Here is an 18731-nt window from a genome sequence, read left to right on the forward strand (position 1 = left end):
GACGACAAAACCTCATTGCTTTCGCCAAACGATTGCGAATCATCCCAGGAATGGGATTCAGATATGGATTGAGGAGATGGCTTGAATTCATCTTGTTCCGATTCAGGGGCTTCCTTTTCTTCGTCACGAATGAGGGGCTCCCCTCTTTTGTGCTGCACCACTCAGGTTCAAATCCCCAACATACAGAATGGAAATAATTTGAGTTTGAGGTTTGAACACGAAAAAGCGAATAGAGGGAAGGAAGCGGACAAAATATTTGGGACTTTCCACTCCCTACTTTTTGACAATTTGTACGACATCTTCGTCACAGAGTTCGTGCTCTTTTCCAACTTTTTGCGGCACGTGTTTCACAGAATGGCCCCAAACTAATGCATATTTGAAATCAGACAAGAGTTGTTTATGAATTCTTAAACAGAAATCCTCCACCATGAGCCTGTCTTTCCTCAAAATCACCGGCGCATTGTAGTCAGGAATTTGTCCCTGAAAAGAAATAAACGGGAATGGAGCAAAAGAATGAACCAATACAACGAGAACTGGAGACAAAACGGATAGAAGCAATTGCAATCAGGGAAATGGGCTTCCATGCAATCGCATCAATGCAATGCTTACTCTTGGTTTTGTGTAGATTCTTGCTAGATTGAGATACTCCCAAATTTTCTCTATTAATCCATCCAAGTTCCATTCATGGTGTGCCGATATCGGAACATAATGAGGGACCTTAGAAAGAATGTCCAATTCTGCAAACGATCAATGTCTAATGATCAAAATAAATTCGTACCTTCGATTGTTATCTGATCGATTTTGTTCATCACGTAAAGGACCTGGGACATAAATTCGATTTCCTTCAATGACATCAATTATATCATCAGCAGTTGCATCACAACGAATTGAAAATGTTGCATTTGGAATTCTATATTCATGACAGATTGATTTGATCGTCTCTTCATCAATTCGTTTCAATGGAGTTGTATTGGTTATCGAAATTCCTCCTTTTTCCCTTTTTTTGAAAATTATATTTGGGGGTGATTTATTCAATCTGCAAGAAAATTATTAAACGTGTTTGGACGTCAACAAAGCATCAAAGTTGAAGAGTGCAACCCATTCTTCATGAATTCACACTTCAGATATTAACATTTTACAAACCATTAACGAAACCAGCCTCTGCACTCTAGAAGTTTTATGGCTGATCGCAACTAACTTTACTATTTTTCTGGACGCACCTAATTCCAAAGCCTTCAAGCTCTTTTTCAATAATTCGTTTATGAGTGAGTGGCTTCATACAATCCAAGACAATCAGAATCAAACCACAAGTTCGAGCAACTGCTATAACTTGTTTACCGCGACCTTTTCCATCTTTAGCACCTTCAATAATTCCAGGAAGATCTAACAATTGAATTTTAGCTCCCTGCCAGAAGAATACATAAAAAAAATGATTGATTCACACTCAATACCTTGTAGCGAAAAACCCCTGGAACGCACGTCAATGTTGTAAACTCGTATGCAGCAACTTCTGAGAATGTTCCAGTTAACTTTGTTAACAAAGTTGATTTTCCCACAGACGGGAAACCGATCAGACCAACTCTGGCATCTCCTGTCTTGCTGACATCAAATCCATCTCCCGGTCCTCCGCCGCCGCCTTTTGATCCGCCATCGATCTGAAGAAGAGGCACTATTAACAATTCTTTGATCATTTTCGCACCAGTTGCGCTTTCAATTTTGCTAATTTTGCTTTGAGCAATCCTAAATGGAAATTAGTCGCTTTGTTTTTCTGAGTTCGAGCCATTTCCTGCTCGATCTCAGCGATTTTTCTGAAGGACGCTCATCGTTGCAACCAAACTCTCCCCCAATAAGATTCAGGTTCCAAGGCAATGCCAGCTGTGCGCCTACTTCTTTTGGGATATGGGCTGTAGTACAGCACAAGACAAGTGAATCTTTGCCGCTGAGTTTGATTCCGCTTAGGATGATAAAGTGATGACGACAACAACGTGAACGTCCGACTTTGAAGCTGCAGTAGACCGCGATAGTTTCAGTATTCCATCATCTTTTAAAAGAATCTCATTCAACATCATCAGAACCGCATTATCGATTTTCAGCTCGACACTTCTTTTCATCAGTTTCAATCCCCAAGTTTATACAAGTCTCTCTCTTCAGTCATAAAAGATGTTCGGAGGCTCTGGTGGTGGTTTGTTTGGGAGCACCCAACCAGCCCAGCAATCCACAGGCCTCTTTGGCGCTGCAGCCCCATCCACTGGTTTGTTTGGCTCCTCGACTGGTGAGTCACTAACTGGCTCGTTCTATAATTTTCTTATATTCTTCTTTTGTAGGAGGAAGCAATCTCTTTGGTTCATCTACAGCGGGAGGAGGAGGTCTCTTTGGTAGCACGACGCAAAACAGGCCTACTGGCGGTGGGCTGTTTGGCACCACGCAACCCGCACAACAACAACAACAACAGGCCGGAGGGTTGTTCGGATCATCTCAGCCATCAACTGGTTTGTTTGGGAGCTCAACGATGAGCACCGGAGGAGGAGGGGGACTTTTTGGGGCAACGACAGCACAACAACCTCAGCAACAGACTGGCGGTCTCTTCGGTAGTACCACACAACCTTCGACTGGTTTGTTTGGAAGTCCTCAACCAGCAGGAGGATTGTTTGGAAGTGAGAGCAACCTTGGATTCACCCCTTAACGTCGCTTCTTTTCAGGTTCCACCACCCCAACGACATTTGGCACCACAGCAGTGTCCCAAGGAACTGGGACACGCGATCTTAAGTATAGAGATGATTTAAATAGAGATTCGTCCGGAGGGAAAGTTCAAGCGATTTGCAATTTGCCAGAAGTGAATCAGCAAAAGGTGAGAAGTTCTGTCCTTCACTCCTGAATGTTCATCTGAATGGATTTCAGTCTCTTGAAGAGTTGCGATGGGAGGATTACCAATTAGGACTGACATCAGGAAAAACTCCAACCTCATTAGGAAGCTCTGCGGGACTGTTCGGATGTAAGAGATTTGTTAGCTACTTTGATTGCAATCTCTTAATCGCTTATAATGCTACATTTGTTTTTTGTTTCAGCGGGAACTACTGGGGGAGGAATTTTCGGAGGCGCTGCGCCACAGCCGCAACAACAAGCAGGGGGTCTCTTTGGAGGCACAACCACTGGGGGGTTGTTTTCCAGCACTCCGTCCACTGGTGGTGGTCTCTTTGGACAGAAACCTGCCACGCCTTCGACTGGTGGACTGTTTGGGTCAACAGCAGCGCCAACAACTGGCGGATTATTCGGAAGCGCGCCGCAGTCAACGGGCTTGTTCGGCAGCACAGCAACCCAGCCCGCAGCTGCAGGAGGCGGACTCTTCGGGTCGTCAGCTCCGTCAGGGGGCCTGTTCGGTTCCGTGGCGACAACGCAACCAACATCGGGTGGGTTGTTTGGATCCACTCAGACCACGGCACCAACAACTGGACTATTCGGACAGACGACAGGTACGTCAAGTTGGCCTCTCTCGGATCAGCGCTCTCTTTCAGGAGGAGGACTTTTTGGTTCCACGGCTCCGACAACAGGGGGCGGACTTTTCGGGTCGACACAACAGCAGCCACAGCAAGGTGGAGGTCTTTTTGGGACAACTACATCTCCGTCAACGGGAGGTGGACTTTTCGGCACAACACCCCAACAAGCGACAACAGGAGGACTTTTTGGTACAACGCCGTCGACAACAACAGGTACGCCGACTGACAAATTGTCGTGACTTCAAATTCATTCCTATCTCTCTGCTGCTGTCAGGAACCACAGGCGGACTTTTCGGCTCGACAACTGGCGGTGGGCTTTTCGGACAGAAGACTGAAACAACCCCCGGACTCTTCGGACAAACTGGCGGCGGACTGTTCGGAGGTGCGACCTCCACTCCCGCGGCAGCACAATCAACAGGTGGACTGTTCGGTCAAAAACCTGCCACAACGGGATTGTTTGGGACTACGACGGGAACAACTGGAACGACATCGGCCGGAACAGGATTGTTCGGACAACAACCTTCGACATCAACCACAGGAACCGGACTGTTTGGTAATTTGGGACAATCCTCTACTGGAGGCGGTTTATTTGGAAGCTTGGGACAAACCTCGACTGGAGGGGGTCTGTTTGGGAATTTGGGACAGCCGTCGACTGGAGGCGGATTGTTCGGCAGTAGCATGGGACAGTCACTCGGTGGCATTGGAACTCAACAGCCCTTATCAGCACAGACGGGACTGTCCCAACAACAACTTGTCCCGTGTGTCCCAGATCCGTATGGGATCCAACGTCTAGGCCTTATGAGCGGCATGTATGGAGCCCCTGCGATGTCCGCTTTGATGGGTGGATGGCCTGGAGGAATCCCAAATCCATTTGCCTTTCCAACACCAGGGGTGATTCTTCCCACTCAATTTCGACGATTCAAATCAGCAACATTGTCCCAAATTTGGAGGCCATTACCCGAATATACAGCAGAACATAGACGACTCCAGCTGCCATCAGCAACACCGAGGCGACAACGGACTCTTCCTCCACCCCGCAATTCCACAACATCATCTCTCAAACTGGACTATGGGTGGAATGATCGTGACCTGTCAAACATGCTCTACCCACCCAGAACCACGATGGGAACTCCACACCGACGAAGTCCTTCGGTTGGACGGTTGTCCACCGCGCGCGGGCAATGGACCCCATTCACGCAAGTCGCGTCTTCCGAAAGCGACGAGGAGGCGGACAGTCGTTACGGCGCGCCGGCGAACCGGAACCTCCGTGTTGCTGAACGGACACAACAAGCCCGGCGATTACGACAGAAGTGGAGGGAGGGCCAAGATACAACCGATAAGCCTTTGGGACATTTGCAGGAGAGTGACTCCAGAACACCCCTGAAGCATCGTCGGGCGTTTGATACTGATACTGGCGAAGATGTTCGGGGTGGACGATCAATGTCGCGCGGTTTTACGCCCAGAGAGGTTCCGTACACGCAGCGACAGCAGACAAGTAGATCAGGTCCTCTGAAAGACGATTGGACATTGAGCCTTCGCCAAACGGGAAAATTGAAGCTTGGTTTTACAAAAGATGCCCGGGACGAATCTCTTGTTCCAAAATGTACGTTGGAAGGCTACTCGACTAAACCATCCATCGAAACATTACAATCTTATAATGGGAGTCGATTGTCAACAGTAGAAGATTTTACAGTGATACGAGACGGATATGGTGAGGTCACATGGCCAGGATTAACAGATGTTCGTGGATTGAATGTTGATCTTGTTGTTAAAATTGAGGATAAGGCGATTGAAGTCTATCCATCAAATTATACAGAAATTACTGGAAATTCTGTTCCTGAGATCGGAGTTGGTTTGAACAGAACAGCGTTAGTGACGTTGCTGAACTGCAGGTATGTCCCAATGAATGAATGATTTTGCTTAGAATAGAACTCGGAGTGCGTATTTGTCCCAAATCATGAAACATTGCTTCTTTCATGTCATTCTGGTGTGTTCAACCTCCAGGCCGAAGAATCTTACTTCAACGGATGAGAATTCTGAGGAGTTTAGACAAGCTTATGAAGATCACGTTCGCAAATTGAGAAAATACACGGAGAAAATGAACGCTCATTTCGTATCACTTTCAACGAATTGGGCTTGGAAGTAAGAAAGTGTTTCCTCCTGAATTGTAACCCATTCTGAATTCCACATTGTGTGTTCTCTAATTTTTAAGTTTTCATTTTTTTAATCTGTTTTTTTATAGATTCCGCGTCGACCATTTCAGTCGGTATGGTTATCAGGAGGAAGAAGAAGACTCTAGACGCCCGATGACAGAACAGCCAGCCGTGCAGGCAAGTTCTGGATCGCGGATTCACTTCATGAATGCAACGACCAAACTCGAACCGGGAAGGGCTATGATACATGCGACAACCAAACCGGTGTCGAGTGTTCTAAGCGGGTCAAAGAATCTTTTGACATCTCGTGATCTATTTCATCAGAAGAAACGAGTTTTTCTTGGTAAGGAGGAATAAGAATGGCGCGAATAGAATCCGCTCGCTCTCTTTACCTCCCATGCATCATTGTTCGATTAGTTTTGAATTTGCATGATGTTGTGATTTGTCATTTAGTAGCGGGTGACTGATTTCATGTTTTTGTAATAACCGTCGCAAACAATATAGTGCACTTGAATTGCTCATAAAACCGTGTTTGGCGTGACTGAATAACAACTATGTGCCCACACCCTTTTCGCTTGCTCTTCAGGTAAGTCACTTCTGTTTGAATCCGTTCATCATTCTTCTGACTCGAAAATTCTACTTCTCGGACTTCTGATACAAGTTTGATCAATTCTTCTTATAGACCGCACGGGAATCCATCAAAGTCGTAATGCTGTTCCACAGCGTCAAACCACCACAGTCCAACCACAACAACCAGAATCATTCAAAGAGCAGCTTGAACTTCTCTGTCAACGTCTGGGTGTCTCTAAGTCATCTGATGGCCCGAAGACCGAGCCCGAGCTTCTAGAATTGTTGCTCGGACGATCAGATGATAGGAGTTCTTTCAAGCGACGGCCATTGCGGTCATTCAGCGCTGAGTACGCGCACATGTTTCCGTCTCGTAATGGAAGTGAAGAGTTCGGTCGTCGAATAAAATCTCGTAAAACTGGAATTCTTGAAAATCCTTCGAGCCAACCCGACGATGCAGATGTTCTACTGAAAGACTTAAGAGAGAGAAAAGAGGAAGAACGACATTTTCTGAATGAAGTGGTCACTTCAACATTTCAATGTTTAGGTTTTCGACTTAACGCAGCAACTTTACAACCTGATGAGATTGATCAGTAAGCAGAGGCATTCTATATGGAATGACTTGAACTGGGATGTCTTATGTTTGTGTACCTTCCTCAGACTCATCGCCTTACAACTCAATTTGAATGCCTCACGAATGGCACGATTACAACAGTCACCACGTAAGATACTTCTTAATCGCTCTCTACTCAATTCCATTGGACTTAAACGTGTGCTACATGAGCTTTCCAATGCATCCGTCAATCAGCGCTTCCCTTCGTATTGTAGGACTGTCAGGCTTGAAGTCCCACATTCAAACTTCGCTTGATACTTGGGCTCTCGTCGCATTCCTCTTTGGGACTGTGGGATCCTCCAAGTCGACCGAAGGAAAAGCTGATGGATTGCAGAATCGTCGAAGGTCGAGTTTAACATTCGTTCCAGAGTTGCGCGGTAGTCTTTCAATTGCTAGTGCGGTATATGCTGATGGCTTCTCTAGCTGTGACACGCCGTTCATGAAAAATAAGGCAGAATGGAAAAAACACCAAAATAAGGAAATCCGACATCAGCTATTCCCTGAAGGTGGTTTTGGTGAAAGTGATGATCTTGAGAATGGAAGGGATGAAGATTTGATGGACGCGTGTGTGGAGAGACGAGAACGTTTAGAGTTATTGAGTCAATGGATCGCTGCAGTGAATTATCGAATCGTTTCAAAGGCTCTCGAGAAAACTGATTTGGCGAATCTCACGGAACATGAACCAACCACGTTGACCGAAGACGATCAGAAACGGCTGAGGAAAGCGTTCTTATTGCTAACAGCAAACGATGTAGGTGATCTGTGATGAACGTCTCGGTGGGTGTTTCAATTATCTTCATGAATTTTACAGATTAGTGGAGCCGTTAGTGAATTGCTTGGACGTTCAATCGAATCGCCTTCACGTCCTTCCCAAAGACGAAACTTGGAGAATAGCTCATCGTTCATCAGACTTGCACTTGCATTGACATCCGGTGGTTCTGCATGCGTTCATGGAACTCCGATCAGTCGTGAAGGACATTTGCGTCAGGTAACGTCTCGTCTAGGACTGTTCCCTGTCTTACGTATAAGTATTTCAACACTGAAATGTTCCCTTTCGTTCTCAGCTGCTCGAATGGCAGAAGCGGGGGGTCTATCATCGAATCCCGTCGTCTTTGCTGCGTTTTTATCATTTGCTTGCTGGCCACATCGAGCCCTTGGTGACACGAAGTGTGCTTGATTGGAGGGGGGCTGTTGCGTTGTTGCTATGGTATCCTTCGCCGGATGCTCGTGCGTATGCTTCTGTTACAAATACAGCCGGCGGCGACGAGACGGCAACGGACATCGACTCCGGACAGACGCGTGAGAAGAAAGGGATCTCTGGACAGCAACGCCTTGCGCTTCATTACGGGTCGCGTCGAACAATTTTAGACGAAGATGATGGCGCGAATCCTTTTGACGCATCGTCGCTATTGAGCAGAAATTCAGTTGCACGGCTTCCGTCGCCAGAATCATCGTTCGCGTCTGATTCGGACGATCGTTCATCGTCGTCATCCATTCAACCCTCGACATCTTTAGAAAAGGTATTTCATGGTCGGCGTTTTCTCACCAATATCTAATCACGACAGTCAATGACACACCTATTTTTCTTACTTCCATTCCAGGCTCTCGACATCTATGCGTTTCAACTTTCGAGTGATAGTGTTTCCATGCCATCCCCAATTCCAGATTGGCGTGCTTCTCACCGCGGCCCTCTCCAATCCGGGGAAATTCCTTCGGTTCAGTACAGCATTCTAAGGTAGAATCCCTGTGTCCATCTCACTTGTCAGTGATGGTCTCCCATATATTCGGGATGTCCTTTCTGTAGACTATTCGCCAATCGACTTCCCATACAAGACTACAAATATCTCTTCGATCCATCAGCTTCATCGTCGCACGGATCAGACGCTTCCTTGAGTTGGATTCTCTTCCGCGCTCTTCGACGGACTCTTTCACTTCGAGCCGACAACTCCGACTCTCTCTTTTCTGCTCTTGACGAGATTCAGGATTTTCTTGATCGAACTTTCGCCGAGCAATTGGAGAAACTTGGTCTATGGCATCACGCGGTTCTTGTGTATCTCAGTTCCCCTTCGATTCCTGGTATGTTGACGTCAATCATGCATCTCATTCTCGGACAATTCTTAATTGTTGTCTTTCACCTGCTTCCATCAGACTGTCCGTCTCGCTGTCGTCATATTCTTTCGCTTATCGCTCGACATGTTCCAGATCCACGCCAAGCATCGTTCGATGATGTCGCTGAAGCAAGCGCCAAATTAACATTTCTCACGGAAACCCTCGGAATTCCTACGCTCTTCGTTCGTCATTCTCAAGCTCAAAAATATTCAGCAATCGGAATGTCGCGAGAGGTACGGAACACAATCAACGTAACGCTATTGGAGAGTACTGGATTTGACAAGTGTCCCATGAGTGTCCCATGAGTGTCCCATGAGTGTCCCATGAGTGCCCTTCGTCAGTGACAGCGTCGATGGTCTCGTCAATGCTTTGTTTTTCTAGGCCTGTAGTGTTTGGATTGACTGCGTGAAGATGTCCCAAGAAATTGTTATTTCTGAATCTCCGGCGTCGGATCGGGCACCCCCGTGCTTCTTCACCCACGCAACAAATCAGGGTTTCGCTTGGCTGATTGGCTCCTGCTTGATGTCGCCAACTTCGTATTTTTGTCACGCTGCTTATTCGCTTCTGAGTTCCAAAGAAATTCATAATGGCATTTTAGCGTTCTGCACCTCCGCGCTTGGAGACGCTCTGTTTCTTCGCCATGCGCTCGCACCGCCATTTCAAGCCGTCGAAGAATTTTATCCGGATCCAAGCCAGAATTCCTCATCAGATCTTCCATCCACTCAACTTTCCCTTTCGACGCAGAGGACATTCCCTACCCCGTATGTTCAAGACGCGTCCCAAGCCTCATCGAGTTGCGAGTTCGCGGAAAGCTCGTTCCTTTCCGAACTGTTTAATGACAAAATTGCGGAGCGTCGTCAAAATATCGATTGTTTGGGAAAGCGTCTTCTTCGACGGTCCGTCCATCAGATTTGTATTGAAATCATTGAACTGAGTTCATCCGTTTTAAGCACTTCTCAGTGGATGACATCACCAGCAATGTCCATTGCGATGGCTGTTGTTTGGATTCATCGAGTCATCAATCTACATGAAAAAGTTGCCCGAGAACTCGATCACTCGACGGCATCAGCAACCTTCGGAGACTCTCACGAAGATGCGGTCGATGCTGTTCCGGATTCATCTGAGAATCGGGAGGAGAACGTCCGTCAATCTAGTCAAAATACGGAGACGTTCAGATGTTCTGTCGATGAGGAGGTCCAGGAGTTGAGGTCGATCGCTGATGGGCTGTTCGTGACGATCGGGAAGCTACTCGAATCGCATCGAATCAAACAAGTCGAAAAAGAGAGAATTCAATCGTCAAACGGTTTGAGTGAAGAAAACGAAGGTGAGACAATCATGTCAACTTTACAATAATCTCATTTCTATTTGTCTTTCTTGCCAGTGACGTTGCCGATCTTCAGTGACGCACTTCAATTTCACTCTTCGCTCCCGATCGCACTTACAACGTTAACCTCAGAGACCCTTCCCACTCTGCTTGCGATTGATCAATTGATAACGGCGTGCTTACAAGGCCTCTTCGTGACGACTGGTGACTTCACGCAAACAAATGCACGAAGTTTTAGTGACCACTAGACGCAAGGCCGACGCTGGCCTCACGTCGTCTCAGTAAATTTGTTTTGCGTAACAGACTACAAATCTTTTGTAAAGTTTGTGTCAGTTTGTCTCAAATTTTAGAGTTCATAAAAAAACCGAATTGGATACAGAACAGTTTTTTTAGAAACGAGCGTGCAAAAGTTCGTAGTGAAGCGTCAGCCTAAATAGCGCGCGTTGCGGAATTCGAAGTGGCTGTGGCCTTATCTACTGACGGAATGAAATTGGCCATTTCGGCCCTAAAATGAAATAGAGAACAGCAAAAGCTGCACGGACACAACAAAAACGATAGAAAAAATAGAATCTAGACAATGAGATAAAAGACAAAAGCACACTAAAATCCGTCGAGGGATCCGAGAGACACATGCGTTTCATTGTCGGCATGTGGATGAGGGTCTTCATCACCCCATTCTTCAGTAAAGAAGTCTGTTTGTTTGGGCTGTTGAAAGTGATGTGCTGCAGCTCCTGTTGCGGCCAAGAGAGCTACACCCCCAGCTGCAGCTCCGATAGCTATGGGGATTGCGTAGCTGGTCTTCGAATCAGTTGCAGCTGTGGTAGTGCTTGTTCCTAGAGGGGTGGTGGTTGGAGTGGCTGCCGTTGCTACTGGAGCGGTTGTGCTTCTTTCTGAGGTGGTTGTTGAAGTGGTGGTGGTGGTGGTGGTTGTTGACGTGGTGGTGGTGGTTGTTGACGTGGTGGTGGTGGTTGTTGTTGACGTTGACGTGGTGGGGGTGGTTGTTGACGTGGTGGTGGTGGTGGTTGTTGTTGACGTTGACGTGGTGGGGGTGGTTGTTGTTGACGTTGACGTGGTGGGGGTGGTTGTTGACGTGGTGGTGGTGGTGGTTGTTGTTGACGTTGACGTGGTGGGGGTGGGTTGTTGTTGACGTTGACGTGGTGGGGGTGGTTGTTGTTGACGTTGACGTGGTGGGGGTGGTTGTTGCTGACGTTGACGTGGTGGGGGGTGGTTGTTGTTGACGTTGACGTGGTGGGGGTGGTTGTTGTTGACGTTGACGTGGTGGGGGGTGGTTGTTGTTGACGTTGACGTGGTGGGGGTGGTTGTGTTGTTGACGTTGGCGTGGTGGGGGGTGGTTGTTGCTGACGTTGACGTGGTGGTGGTGGTGGGTGGTTGTTGTTGACGTGGTGGGGGTGGTTGTTGTTGAAGTGGTGGTTGAAGTTGGAGTGACCGTCGTTGTGGTTGTGCTTGATTCTGAAGTGCTTGGCAGATCGGTGGTAATTGTTTCTGTTGTTGGGGTGGTGGTGCCTGCTGGAGTCGTCGTGGTTGTTTCTGGGAGGGTTGATGGGGTGAAGCGGGTGGTAGTTCCAGTGGTGGTCGTGCACTTACACACTAAAGGACACAATCCTTTGCGAGAAAGACTGCACGTTCCGGTGCAGTAGATGATCAAGGATGTCCGGGAATTGCCGTGGTATGCATCCACCATTACACGAAATACCGCAAGGATGGATGGGCGTTGACGAAACGGCAATTGCCTACAACAGCAAAAACTGTAAAAATGAGAAATTTACCGCTCATATTCCGAAAAACGATTAGAGCAGGTGAAGGGGATCTATGAAGATGAAAACAGGCTTACGTTGAAGCATGCGGTCCCTCTTAGTAAACGATCAAACATTAATCTCCAATGAATAAAGAATCTCACACGAAGATTCTAACCACCGACGAACTGCTTCTTACCAAAAAGAAATAGGCGCACAAACGCAAAGAAACAAACGAAAGTATCTCCGCTTTCATTGAGTGTGAACTACGCGTCTCGAAAATTCCAGCAAGGAATTCCATAGAACCCGAAGATTTTGATTTTTCATGGATATATTGCATTGTGATATCAAACAAATCCAAAGCGATGCCATGTTGGCTTGTCCAATCAACATAGCAGTCGTTGGCATCAGCATAGCTATTTGGCAAAAACAAGAAGACAAAAACGGGCAGAGTCGGCCCAGGTCCGTTTGATTTATGCGACAATCAAAGGTATCTTATAAGTGCAAGAATCTAGTAAGTGGCGTTTGTTTTACATTGCCCTTTTTTATCTTAGTCTACCTAATTGCGATCTCAATACTGAGCTTGCATTGTTGCTGAGAACTCTCGTTGCAGAAACTTGGAAACTGTGTGTTTTTTTTTGCCATGGCCACCAAACCCTGATGGCTTCACAAAACTCAGACAATGGAAACTACGAGAAGACCTTTGACCTCCCTGGATGACTGATTCAGCTATGAGTCGCACAAGCCTTTCGCAGCTTCCATACAGCATCGGGGCGTTCAATCGATGGATGCTTCTGGTTGACGATTGGAGAATCAATGAATTCAAATGTACTTTAGGCGTAAATTGTGATCTGAACCACGAGAGCAGTTCTGAGACTGTTGGAAATGATTCCTGCATCTGCGCATCCAACATGTTTATCTTAAAATTGCTTGAGTGTTCAACAGACTGATATTCAATGAATCCTTTATCCGTGATCAAGTACAACATGCAACACCAATGGAAACCACCATAAATCTTCACCCAAGTCTTTCTCGATTTCCCGGTTGATCATCTTCCTGGTGAACCGTTCGCATGTGGATCGGTGTCCACCAATTCACATGTCTAATCGTTAAGATCTCAATTTTTGAGACATTCACATTACGTCCCTCTGGGAACACAAGGGCCAGGACAAAGATGGAGGACATTAGAGCGTATTTAAATGCTGCCAAAAATCAGGAAATCAATTTGGAGCGACTAACCCGTTCCTTTTTCATTGTTGGCGGATTTCTATGCTGTGATGGCAAAAACACATCCTGAACTTTATCAAATCCGCCCGTCAATCTCGCTCTCATTTGAAACTCATGAGTAATGCTTGTCTTCTGAGCTCAATTGATTTCGTCAAGGCTGTTTCCTTCAGCAGATGAAGATTCTGTGAAGCTGGAGTTTGAAGCTCCTCTCGCTGTTCTCTTTCCCGGAGCGTTCGGCATTACCGCTGCTTTTGATCCAACTGGTCGCATCATACAACAACGACGTGATGAACTACATATGGGGGGCATCCATTTTCTTTCTACGTTGGCGATGCCTGGTCTCGCAGATCCGAGGAAAACGCTGAGAGAAGAATTAATTCTGATTATTTTGAAGCTTCTATGGCTCCTGGGAGTAGATTGCGAGATACTCAAAAATCAAAAAAACGTCTGGGATAGTTCTCTTCGTGTCAAAGTTGAGCCTCATGATTTCCAGATCTTGTATTGGGGCGTTCTCATTCTAATTGGCAAGGAGACAGAACATGACACCGACGCAGAAATCGCATGGGGCAACCATTCAGCAAAATATCGAGGGTCTTCTTCCAAATGGTTCCGGCAAAGTGTCCCATGATGTGCTGGCTTACGTTATCATGAAAAATAGTCTTCAATTCCGCATTTTCAAACATTAATCTGAACATCCACACGAAGTTTGGCCAATGAAGATTATGCCCAAGCGAAATAGAGCGGATCTTAACTCTTCCTGCTATTGTGACTGCAACGCGGTACATCTACTACAATCTACCTTTATATTGCGAAAAGTGGCATATTAGATATGCGAAGCCTAACAAACCATTGAGAACCCCTACGTTGGCAATAACTTCAGAAAAATTGTTAAGAAAAATCACGACATTGATGCAAGTAACAATGGGACAACTGCCAGACATCGGTATCCCCAATTACTCTTCAAGAGGCAATCCAATTCATTCGCGATAGTTTCAAAGTGTCTCGCGATTCTCCATGATGCAAACTTCTTCATACCGACGTACGCCTTCCCAACATCCGCAAATCAAAGGAAGGAGAAGTTTGTTTTTATTGATTTTGAATTTATCCGAAATGGAGGAGCAGAGATGAGAGTCTCGTTTAAACTTGAGGAAAGTTTCGCTGAGTGGCGCTGGCCGTTGCAGTCATTCCCACCATTGAAATCATGGTTTTTACACAGAACAGTCAGAAATGTCTCAATTTGGTTGTATGGTAGCGAACTTGGGAGAGCTCTTTCATTAGAGTGTCAAGCCGAGGAAACGGGGCAGCAGTTCTGTTATTTGATGACGTTTGCCAAGCGATTAGGCCAGATTGCTTAAGAGCCCAAGATATTCACGCAAGAGCAACAAGCAATACTTTCATCCTAGTTATAAATTGTTGGTTTTCTGATCGTGTTGACTTTTTTCAGCGATTTGATACGCTTTGCTTGAGACTATGTTCATTTCATTCATAACTTTGAAGAATCTTCTACTCATTCATATTCAGTGGATCATCAACCTGGTAACTCGTGAAGAACTTTAAATGCCATCTCAAAGTCATCTACGATTTTCTTCTAGACAGAACGGTTTATACGAAATCCATCTCAAAAAGAACCCCGAATAATTTGTTGCATCCAAAAACATCAAGTCCAAACATTCCCTACAATATGTGGTCATGATTTCGTCCCCAGATCTCATTGGAGAAACAAGAAGACTCTTGAGGGCAACAATTTGCATTTCTGCCAGTGACCATTGTACCTTCTTTTGCAAAACTCATCAGATGCAACTGGTTGCGCTTGTTGTGTTGAAACCACTGAGATCACAGAAATGTATAGCAAAACGTCGGAGGTGGATGGGCATCGCCAATACTCAACAACTGGTAGATTCAATAAGGATCACGCAATCTCGTTTTCAGTGTGGAATTACCTTTACCTGACACCGTGTAGTCTGTCTCGTTGCATGCAGAAGTTGCATGCAGAAGTTGCATGCGTTTAACTTCTGCACTTGAGAACATAAGGCTCTTATAACAAATGAACTTCAGAAGGAGAGACGATTCGAATGGAAGAGGAAACTCCAGAGAGAGTCGCGACAGTTTTTTCTTATCACAGCCGAGGACCATCTCCTGTTGATAATGGAATTGGAGACATAGTAGTTTATGCAAACGTCTTCGAGTGAGCGAACACGCATGACGTTGTCAATTGCAGGATGCGATATTCCATTCCTTTGTTGATATTCAACTATCAGACAAATCATCAGATTAGGGCGTAGTGTACAGAGGCACCACGTCGAAATAACTGAGAGGCAACGTGGAGGAGGGCGAGGTAAGCTGCGCTGCTATTGGGACGAGTTGAACTTCTGCATGTATTTTCCACTATTCGGTTCAAAGGACGAGGTATGTTGGTGAGAGGGCGGTAGAAAAATTAATACAGATAAGAGTGATACGAGATGATGACAAAAATAGAATATAGTGATGACAAAATTAGATTGATCATGCAACGGAGTGTAGTGATATGTGATGATGATGAGGATGGAGAGACTGAAGGATATTAGTGACGAATAGAGAATAGATTTAGTTAGATGCGAAGTCCAGTGATAGAGAACGTGCAAGATACATAGAAGGGATTTAAGGCAGTAGAGATGGGAATGAAAGATACAACGAAGAGAGATATAATGATGACAGATATAATGATGGCATAACGAATAGTAATGGAAGATAGAAGAAGTGATGACAGGAATTCAAGAAATAGTAGTAATTGAGAAAAACATCGATATCTCACACCGATCTCGATCAATAAATTAATATCCACTCATGAAGTTTGAATCTCAGGTGGACGAGGCAGAGGGTTCAGAGGGTCACTTGTGCTCAGTGAAAAACCTCCAAAAGTAAAAAGAGAAACGTGTAGGGAAGTTCTTCAGCTCGCTCTGAAAAACGAAAGACTGTGAGTTGCAAACCTCTAGCTGCTTCGAATATTCCATTGTGGCGCAGATGGTGTTACGATGACCAGCATACTCTGATTTCATTCAACAAGATAAATGTTAAAACGTCAGTTCAGCTAAAACGAACATTTTTCGATGTTCTGATAGAATGGCAAGAAAGTTTCGATATCGATTATGATGATGAAAGAAGAGTCAAAGAATCAGATCAACTTCTCAACATCATCTGGAGAGAAGCCAATAAGCTCAAGTGAGAATTTGTCTGGAGAGTTAAGAAGTCTCTTCGGTGTCAGCAATGATCAAATTGGTGCAAATTCTTACTTCCCTCAAATCGCGGAAAAATACGCCGAGCTTCCTGATCACATTTTTTCTTTAAAAGGGAAAGCTCTTCGTTTTGGATTCTCACAAGTTTCTCAATTCATTACAACAACCGATAGTAGCAGAAATTTTCCAGTTATTTGTCCTCAATGTCCAAGGTTCTGTCGGAGAATTCGCGAGTGAGTATTTCAGTCATCAAAATAACGATATTTTGTCTATTGATCAGACCAACCGCTTTCTCAGTTGATTGAAACAATTACAAGTGGAATCTCGTGTGGAAATCTCGTGTGGCACAGAAACGTTGTAAGAAGGGGATTTGGAACGTTTGAAAGATATCAACAATAGAGCTGCGTTACTATAAAAACGCCCAAGGCCAACCGGAAAAAAGAAACAAGAAGGTCAGTAAACTAAGGAGACGATGAGCCGCGGTGGTGCGGCTTCATCAGTTGTGCGTAAGATCATCTGGGGCCTTGCAGATTGTTTTCATCGATCTTGAAAAAACTGCAAGATGGAGATTTCCATATCAAGGAGGAGACATTTCTGTTGGAGATTTCTTCAGTTAGTTATGCAACTAAATCTTAAAAGGAAATATTCTTTATTTTTTAAGGAAGAGAATACGATGTGGATCTGAAGCATCCAGATTGGCCACTCGTTTGCTTAAACGCAAAAAATCGGACTTACGTTCCAATCGAGACTTGCGTTGTGAAGCTCCAGAAAGACTCAAATCAAAGACTCGATCCGAAGGCCAAAATGGCGGTTAACGATGAAATGACGATGGCATCCCGGCAACAGAAGATATCTTATCAACTATTTTGCGCGCACCGCTTATCAGGATAATGAAATTTTGAAGCATTATGGAATTTCGTGTGCGTAGGGAAATGCGAAAAATTCATGCCGTCGTTCTGCCACCTCCCGAAATGCAATATGGCGAAGCTGTCAGTTTCTCCTGTGTTGAAAATTCTCCGAAAAACCTTCCGATTGTAGCGCATTGATTTTACTCTTTATTTTGTTTGTCTCAGCAATCGGGCTGCAGTTAGTGCGGGGATTATGGCAACTGGACTCTCAACCTTTCACAGTCCCGAAAAATTTAACTGATTGGGTTGTCGCATTTATTCCGTGCAAACAAGTTCCAGATCCAAACTCTCTGCGAGAAACCTTCGAAGGTACTTGAGAATTGATTCTATTTTCTGATCTGATAGCTCGGCGTACTTTTGAACTTTTCTTAGAATTAATGAGTGCAGCTCGACGGCTTGGAATGCGTGTGGAACCCGCCCACCAGAGTTTTGCCATTTGATGACCCTCAGAGTCTTCTTCAACCCATTCGCAAAAATCTTTCTAATTGCCAGGTAATGACTTTATCATAGGTTTCAACGATCATCAATGGCTGCAGATTGTTGTCGTTGTTGTTCCCCAAAGACAGAATTACGGAAGTGAAGCCAACAGTAAAAGCAGACATTTGGTAATCAAGAGTAATTATTTAAAACCCTTATGGTGCTTCTCCCAAATGCTGCCTAAAATGAAGAATCTCCATTTTTCAGAGGATTTTACTCCAACAAGCCATTTAGTTGTTGAGAACACACCCAATTTTAAATGGAAAAAGAAATGGCATCCGTCAACATTTTCATAATGTCATTTCAAAAATCAACCTCAAACTGGTGTGTAGAGTCGGTCAAAGGCCGTACATCAACTTGATTCCTCATACAGGGAGGGAGATTGCCACGGTGTTAGAAGGCGCGATATTCTGTTCTGATCACTCTTATGGCGGAAGACGAAATAATGATGCTCTCCAACAAGTTTTAGATTTTGGGAACTGCAATTATTGGCGCAGATGTTTTGCAAACCTGGAAGAAATCAGCTTCCGTCTTTGGTTGGAATCGTAGCAAGTCTCGATGGAAGTATGAGACGTTGGCGAACAGCGTTACGTGCACAACCACCAACAACAGAAATCATATCTGATTTTGGAGGAATTCTCGAACAGCTCTTCGCTGGCGTCAGACCAAGTAAATGAACTCCATCGCAGAGAGTTGCCCCTTCACTGATTCCCAGATGGCCACTCGGCGAGATACATGGAATTGAAATGCTTGGTTGATGGAATTCCTGCCGTCTCTGTTTCCCTAGTGGGCCTCCAATATCGTTTACGTTCGAGACGGTGTCAGTGAAGGAGAAACACGGACGCAGTTCTCAGCGAAGAAGTTCGAGCAATGGAAATCGCTTATTCACGTGA

At 45.2% G+C, this 18731-nt stretch overlaps 3 protein-coding genes across 3 annotated transcripts; 1 reads left to right on the forward strand and 2 right to left on the reverse strand.

Annotated features, from left to right (window-relative positions):
- Nucleotides 1–273: 273 nt before the first annotated feature.
- LOC129617694 (developmentally-regulated GTP-binding protein 1-like) lies at nucleotides 274–2066 on the reverse strand. The gene is given in 8 exon segments (XM_055532806.1): nucleotides 274–480; nucleotides 610–737; nucleotides 779–821; nucleotides 823–1036; nucleotides 1221–1405; nucleotides 1452–1655; nucleotides 1700–1808; nucleotides 1999–2066. Coding segments are annotated over 8 exon segments (1158 nt in total).
- A 94-nt stretch (nucleotides 2067–2160) lies between these two features.
- On the forward strand, nucleotides 2161–6811 carry LOC129617695 (uncharacterized). The gene is made up of 9 exons (XM_055532807.1): nucleotides 2161–2272; nucleotides 2325–2654; nucleotides 2700–2848; nucleotides 2899–2992; nucleotides 3066–3707; nucleotides 3769–5386; nucleotides 5499–5636; nucleotides 5737–5990; nucleotides 6330–6811. Exons 1-9 carry the CDS (start codon nucleotides 2161–2163, stop codon nucleotides 6809–6811), a joined length of 3819 nt encoding a protein of 1272 aa, XP_055388782.1.
- A 4049-nt stretch (nucleotides 6812–10860) lies between these two features.
- On the reverse strand, nucleotides 10861–12927 carry LOC129617696 (bromodomain-containing protein 4-like). The gene is made up of 3 exons (XM_055532809.1): nucleotides 12847–12927; nucleotides 11216–11618; nucleotides 10861–11150 (listed from the first exon to the last, which is right to left on the reverse strand). The coding sequence occupies exons 1-3, from the start codon at nucleotides 12925–12927 to the stop codon at nucleotides 10861–10863; spliced, it is 774 nt and encodes a 257-aa protein (XP_055388784.1).
- Between the last annotated feature and the right edge of the window lie 5804 nt (nucleotides 12928–18731).

The sequence above is a fragment of the Condylostylus longicornis genome, unplaced genomic scaffold (assembly GCF_029603195.1).
Source record: "Condylostylus longicornis isolate FDR11 unplaced genomic scaffold, ASM2960319v2 ptg000609l, whole genome shotgun sequence".
Taxonomy (NCBI): Eukaryota; Metazoa; Arthropoda; class Insecta; order Diptera; family Dolichopodidae; genus Condylostylus; species Condylostylus longicornis.